At 31.5% G+C, this 7,996-nt stretch overlaps 1 protein-coding gene across 1 annotated transcript; it reads right to left on the bottom strand.

The window, feature by feature from the left end:
* Window positions 1-402: 402 nt before the first annotated feature.
* On the bottom strand, window positions 403-1,528 carry LOC122600902. The gene has a single exon (XM_043773680.1). The coding sequence runs from the start codon at window positions 1,457-1,459 to the stop codon at window positions 533-535; it is 927 nt and encodes a 308-aa protein (XP_043629615.1). The 5' UTR covers window positions 1,460-1,528; the 3' UTR covers window positions 403-532.
* Window positions 1,529-7,996: the final 6,468 nt, after the last annotated feature.

Below are 7,996 nucleotides of genomic sequence, written 5' to 3'. Positions count from 1 at the left end.
ATCAGAAGCTTGTTTTGCAAAATCATATGACATATGCCTTGTTTTGTAAAAATTCCGTATTGCATTTAATTGTTTGCAGAAGACTAAAAATGTTTAACTCATTTCTTCTATTTAAATGAAAAATGGGGGTATATAAAACAAAATAAACTAAACCTATCTATAACTAAATAAACAGAACACATCCAGACTAAACTCAGTCCACTTCCTCCTGATTTAAAACAACAAAATCAACAGCGTCTCAATGTCTACATGACTCGATCCACATTTAGACTAAATAAAACTAAACCTGCAGCAAAAACTCACGTCCAGTATAAGCCACTTATATGACCCGTAACTCGTGACACATGTAACTCGTAGAGAAACCCAATTGACCCAACAAAATTGAAATAAGAAGAGATACAATTGTTAACAGAACACAAACTTGTATTAATAAAACTTTTATATCAAACATAAAATCAAAAACCAACTACACATTACTGGGTCATTTTAAAAGATACGAAACGTGATATATATAATAATAAATCGACAACTTTTATGGTATATCTTCACTAAGAACAACTGCAGTTGGAATCTGGCTATATTCCAGACCCCTAGATTTCGTTGTGTTATTTTTACACTGGTAATAGAATCCGCTATATGCCATGAACTGAAACATGCTCACTAGCCCGATACAAATAAATTCAATGTTCCCAACAATAATTGGCATAGAAGGTGATAATTTCGATCCAAATACAAAAATAAAACCCATAACAAGAAGGCAGAGAAAGTTGAGAAAAAATCCAGGGACCCTATTGCCCTTCACAAGTTCTCTAGCTTTCCCGAGTGCTAAAAGCCCATAAGTGTCCTCATTTACAGATACAACAACGGCCAAACTCCAAACAACCGAAAGATAGATATAAAATGTGATAAAAAGGATAGCGAGGAGGGTCAGAACGGTAACTAGAATGACACGATGGTCAAAAAGTACAAGGGTCGGAACCAAGAAAGGCAAAAAGAAGAGGGTTGAGTAACCACCAGCAAGAAGATGAATATAAAACAAAGTAACAAATGGTCTAGACCAAGTTTTTGATACTTTTAACATAAGTTCATTGAAGGACAAGTTATTATTACCATTGTAATAGCATGATGCTATTATAATGACTGAAGTTTGGGCAAAAACCACAACGAAGAAGTAGAAAATGGCGTAGGCACCTTCAATTCCAAGAAAGATGCCGATGTCATCACGAATGGAAATCAAGATATTTGTATACTCAGGAGTACCGGGACGTGCAGATGGTAAGGAAAAAAGTTTGAGGACAAAATCGGTGATGAAGGGATTAGTCGTGTAGGTGAATAGGATGAACGACAAGGAGTAAAGCATAAGGTAAATGATGGCTATGATAGCCATAAGCCTTCCATTTTGAGAAAGGATTTTAAAGGGTCCTTTCAAGAGCTCAAGAAAACCATAAAAGTTGCTCATTTTCTTTGAGAATTCTAAGACTTGATGTTATCAAAGGAATTTAAAATGTGACTATGAAGTAATAATAGCAAAAACAATTGATATTTAAAAACAATTTACAACATCTATTTAATATTTATTGATGAGTGATGAGTCTATAACAACTCCTAATGACTATATGACTTTGTCAAAGATCAAACAAGTTAGGAAGTTGCCTAGATCATAACCAAGACCTATATGATTAAACAAGTTAGTGATATGTACACAATCATCTCTACGCATAAACGATTAGTTAGTTATAGTATTGTATTAGAAGGGCCGACCCTAGTGCTGGGCCAAGCTAGTGGGCAATGGCCCATGGCGTATAAAAAATCGCGGGGAATCAAAATTTCATTCCATGTATGTTATACTAGGCTAATTAGGCATCAAAGCTAATTTTACAAATAAGCATTATTAGTTTTAGTTTCGAATTTGCTTTAAGAGATTGCTCGATCCTCCCCTTACTCGCATGAGGGTATGATTTAGACGTGTGGCCGTTGTGAAGAGTACGCTGTTATGTTGAAAGTAAGAACCCTCCTTGACGTGAAGAAAAAGAACAAAAAACTTGAATCCCAACATTATTAAATGCAATTTTGATTTGAAGATTGAACGTTGACTCTGATTGCAAGATATTTGAACAAGTAAACTCGAATTTTTTGAGTAAGTCTTGTACAAGAATTTTCATTATTTGATTTGGATAAGATTATTGGAAAACATCTTATTCTTTGAACGCTACTAGTCTTTAGCCTCATATCACTACAAAAAATATCATTATTTGCAACGAATTTTTTCGTTGCAAAATACATGATTTTCGTTGCAAATTCTTTTTTGCAACGAAATTTACGACGAAAAGTTTTGTTTCAAAAAAGTGGTCACAAAAAAGAATATGCAACGAAAACTTTGTGGGTCCCTTTTTTTTAAGAAAATCAAAAAGAAAATGAAAAAAGATTTGTGACGAAAATTTGCAACAAATTTTACAACGAAAATTCGTTGCAAAATAAATTCAAATTTTATAAAAAAAAAAATGGAGGGAAACTGAAAAAAAGTGGGGGAAACAAAAAATTGAAATATTTTGACAAAAATTCAAAAACGATTTATTTTTTTAAAAAAAAGCTATTACAATCAATATGAAACATAAAATCTTTACAACCAATAATTCAAACAATTTTATATCAATAAAATTTCTTAAAAACAATACATCCAATAAAATTCATTACCCATATACTAGCAACAAATAACAACAAAATTAGTATACACTAAATTTAATATCAACAACATCATTAATATCATAAAAAAACATGAACACAAATACAAAACAAAAAAATTAAACAGATAATACATAAATTGTACAAACTAAATAACAAAAAAAATATATGCAATCCTTCACATTTAGCTCCATGAAGAAATCTGAAATTTATATAAATTTAATCATAAATAAATCCAGAAAAAAAATTCATTAGATCTAAAATATTAATTACATATATATGATTATGAACAAATAGGAAAAAAAATCAAAATAAAACAAAAAAAGAAAGAAAGAATATACCTGGTGATGCCGCGGCTGTTGGTGGTCCGACAGGTGGTGTTGTACTGGTGGTCCAACGGTTGGTGTGATGGGTGATGGTGGTGGTACCTACAATGTTATATAGAAAGAAACAACAATATAATCAAAATAAAAGAAAAGGAAAATCAAAAGAAATGAAAGCAAACAAACCTATATCGTTGATGTGGTGGTGGCTGACCGTTGTGACTGTTTCAAGAGAAAAGAGCGGTGGCCATCAGTTTCCGGTGGCTGACGGTGGTGGAGGGCAGCGGAAGTTGGGAAGGAGTGGATGGAGAAATATTGTATGGTTTAAAGAAGATGGAGATGGAAAGGTGGCGGTGTAACTAGATTGTTCCCGGCAAAGGGAAACAACGGCCGTCATTTTCCGGTGGCCGACGATGGTGGTTGGCCGGATTGAGATTTTCAAAGAAGTGGGAGGGAGAGGGGTGTGAGTGTGTGTTTTAGTTGTGAAATGAGAAAAAGGGGATAAATAAGTTTATATAGGTAGGGTTTTATTAGTAGGTTTTGGGCTTTTGATAGGGTTGGGCCGAATTTAGGGTTTAAAATGGTAGGTTTGGGCTTTTGCTTCTTTTTTTTTATTTGTATTTATATAAATATAAAAAGTATAATTCTTATAAAAAATATATAATTTATCTTTAATGTTTCAAAAAATAAATGATGGTTTATTGTATTTTAAATATTAAAATATAATGATACGATATTAAAAGAATTACCCGTAAGATGATACGATTTTAAATGTTAAAATATAATGGATGGAGATTTTATTTATTGTATACTAAGATGTCGTTCAAAGAATGTGCCGCATGTCGATTAAATAAAACCACAATCATGTTTTAGTTTTTTAGTTTTTATTATTTATTTATCTATACATACAAATGGTGTTCGTCTAACCATTGAGCCCAATAAGCCAGATACACTTCTTAATCATTCGTTTTGTATATAACTCATGTATTTGATTTATTTAGTCAAATATAAGTGTTATGTGTGTATATGTATGCATGTATCACTGTGTGTCTTTCCTAACTTCGAAAAGTTTCGTTTATGGTACCGTCTAGTCTAATCATTGGGCCTAATAAGCCCAATATGCTGCTTAATCAATCATTTTGTATATAACTCATGTATCTGGCTTATTGGGTCAAAGATAAAGCATTGAGCCTAATGGGCCCGACATATGTCTTTCGTAACTTCGAGAAGCATCGTTTATGGTGTTCGTATAATCGTTAGTCCTAATAGGCCCGATTCACTTCTTAATCATTCGTTGTATATAACTCGTGTATTTAATCTATTAGGTCAAATATAAGTGTGTATGTATGTATATGTATCCATGTATTCTGTCCTTCCAACTTCGAGAAGTTTCGTTTATGGTGCTCGTCTAACCATTGAGCCTAATAAGCCCGACACACTTCTTAATCATTCGTTGTGTATATAACTAATGTATTTGATCTATTGGGTCAAATATAAGTGTGTATGTGTGTATATGTATGCATGTATCACTGTCTGTCTTTCCTAACTTCGAGAAGTTTCATTTATGGTATCCGCCTAGTCTAATCATTGAGCCTAATAAGCCCAATACGCCGCTTAATCATTCATTGTGTATATAGCTCATGTATTTGGTTTACTGGGTCTAACATAAAGCATTGAGCCTAATGGACCCATATACGTCTTTCGTAACTTCGAGAAGCTTCGTTTATAGTATTGGTATAATTATCGGGCCTAATAATCATTCGTTTGTGCACTTCGATATACTTCTTAATCATTCGTTGTATATAACTCGTGTATAATCATTCGTTTGTGCATACGATTATCATAATTTTATTTTTCAATCTATCATTTAATTAAAGTATTACAAGTTAATAACTTTTTTATATAAATGCTAAATTAATTTATTATTCATAATATAAAAAAACGTAAAAATGAAAATAAAAAATTTTGCAACGAAATTTCATTGCAAAAGAGTTAGCGGGAAAACGGGAATCTAGAGGGAAAATGTGAAAAACAAAATTTTTGTCTGCAACGAAATTTCGTTGCAAAAAAATTAGCGGGAAAACGAAAATTCTAGAGGGAAAATGTGAAAAATCAAAATTTTCATTTGCAACGAAAATTTGTTGCAAAAAAGATGACGGGAAAATTTCCCCCCGTTGGCGGGAAATAAAAACGCACAAATCGTTTCGTGGAAAAATTTGCGACGAAAATTTTTCGTTGCAAAAAAGTTTATAATAAAAGAAAATGAAAATTAATTTTTATTTTATTTTTTGCAACGAATACTCGTTGCAAAAAAAAGTTTGATTAAAAAAGTCAAAAAGCAAAAGTTTTTTGTCATTTAGTGTGTTTTTTGCAACGAAAAATTTTCATTGCAAAAAAAGTCATCACAAAAAATCATTTTTCTTGTAGTGTATGCATATATGTACCACTAATGATTAACAAATACTTTGTTACCTCGGTCCGGTGAACATCAAGATTTAGTACCAAATCTTTGATGGGCTTTTTAATTCCTCATGGGCGATGGAAAAATAAACCAACAAGAAGTTTTCTTCAAATCCAAAATATTATTTCCTTTTTCCAAAGATGGAATGCTAAAAAAAGAGTATAATATTGAAAGTCTAACAATGAAACATAATAAAATATCGTTCCCTAATATCATAAAGCCAGAAGCGACAATGTATTGTTCATATATATCCTTGGAGTTATCAACCATTCTTCTACGAAATGAATATATATATATATATAAAAGTTATTTTGAGAACTTTTTTTTTCGAGAACTTTTTAAATCAAGGCCAACCAATGATTATTCTTTACATGAAAATTGTTTTTTGATTGTTTTCTGAATAACTTATGTATAATTTTGAAGTTTATAATTGTGTAGAGACATGGATTATCATCCGTTATACAATTATGTGGAAATTTGGATTGTTGATCACATGTGCACGAATATTGTTATGATTACATGTGATCGATTTGCATACATGTGATCATAGCATATTCGTGCACATGTAATCAAGAATCCAAATCCCCACATAATTGTATAACGGATGATAATCCATGCCACCACACAATTATAAACTTCAAAATTACACATAAGTTATTCAGAAAACAGTCAAAAAACAAATTTTATGTAAAGAATAATCATCGCTTGGGCTTGATTTAAAAAGTTCTTAAAGGTTCTTGCAGAAAAAGGTTCTCAAAATAATTATATATATATATCTTTAGAATGAATCTAGGTTAATCATCAAACATAAAATGGAGAGCACATCTTCGTTAGGGTTATTTGGTATTATCCGGGAGGCTTTCAAGAATGTAAGCAAGAATAGGAAGCTAGTTCTTTCCATTCTACTTATTGTGTTTCTTATATCTTGCCAAACAGATTTTGCTGAAAAATATTTACTGTTAGAATATATGAACATAAACACATAACAAATCACGAGTACGCAACGGAATAGAAACGTATATGTAATACTATTAATTAACAAAGTAATGAATAGAATATGTGTACCTTTGTGCAAAGCTTCCAATAATATTATTAATTATTATTATTATTATTATTAAAGGGTCTAAACTAAACCCTCTACGATCGCACACTTGACACTCCTATGATGTATGCTAGTACCCGATCACGACTCACAAACCCGTTGTGTATCTCCCTTAATTCGAAATCATTAATGAACCGAACCTAATTGTTGTCAACTAACAAACTAATTGTTATCAACTAACAAACTCTAATATAATTAATGCCAACATCAATTATATATTAGTTCATGTGTATGGTTCGAATACAATAAAATCGAACACCCCTAAGTGGGTTTGTTCGATCAACTAAAGAGAGAAAAGAAGAGAGGGTTTTAAGGTTTTTACAAATCTAATTATCTTGTGTAATTGTATGTCAAAACCCTTAACCCTTAAGACCTATATATAGGGATTAATTAAAAGGGTTTTTACCTTGGTGAACAAGTTTGAGGAGGATAAGGAAACCTCCTCAAATTTTCGGCACTATAGGAATTAGGAAACCGTTCCAATTCCTAATTTACAATTAAACACCTCCTTCTTTAATTAATTAATAAACACTATTAATCTTTTAATAGTTTATTAATTATTTCATGATCAAATTAATCAATACATTACTTTAATACATTAATTAATTACATAGAGTTTACGTGTCATTTTTGTGTAACCCCGTAGGCTTAAATTATTTCCGGACATGCGTTTATTATAATGTGATCATATTCCAACAGCTCCCACTTGAGCATGTTATATAAAGGCAATAACATTGGTTAGCGTCTAACAACACGTCAATGCTCCCAGAAATATTTAAGTATAGTTTCTTAAAGTATCATTTAAAATGATTTAGTCTTTAATATCCCTTTGTTTCAGATACCTTTGTTAATTATGGATATGGATCAATGTCATTCCATAATTTTACGATACTGTTTCTCATTTCAGCGACTAATTAAGATTACCAAATTAATCGAGACAACCTCTAGAGTTCATTTGGGTATGGCCATACAAACATCTTAATTAATCAGTGAGAGCGCCATATGGTATCATTCTTCAGTTGCAAATTGAAGGAACAAATCCTGTTTTGACTACAAGTGTCAAGTCATGCTACTTCTCAACATTTATGAAATAGCCCTTTATTACTACCTTATTCAGGATAGCGTAGAACTAAATCAAGAGAATGTGATCCATACACACTTAACCTACTTGCATTTCAAGTCTAAGGATAACTAAAGTAACCATTTCACGAATTTCACTTAATGAGGCCGATCCATAAAATGATAATTCGTTAAGTTGGTTAAGTCCGATATGCATCTCTATGGATATCATGTGAGTTTGACAGGACCATCTTCAAATATTCCCAAGAATATTACCAATCTCTCACATATGTCTTAATTTAACTTATATTCCCATATAGTTAATCGACAATGGACATTTAGAATATTTAAGATATTCATGGATTTAAA

Source organism: Erigeron canadensis, chromosome 5 (assembly GCF_010389155.1).
Source record: "Erigeron canadensis isolate Cc75 chromosome 5, C_canadensis_v1, whole genome shotgun sequence".
Classification (NCBI taxonomy): Eukaryota; Viridiplantae; Streptophyta; class Magnoliopsida; order Asterales; family Asteraceae; genus Erigeron; species Erigeron canadensis.
Note: the sequence above shows the minus strand (reverse complement) of the source record. Positions and strands in the feature narration are given on the sequence as shown.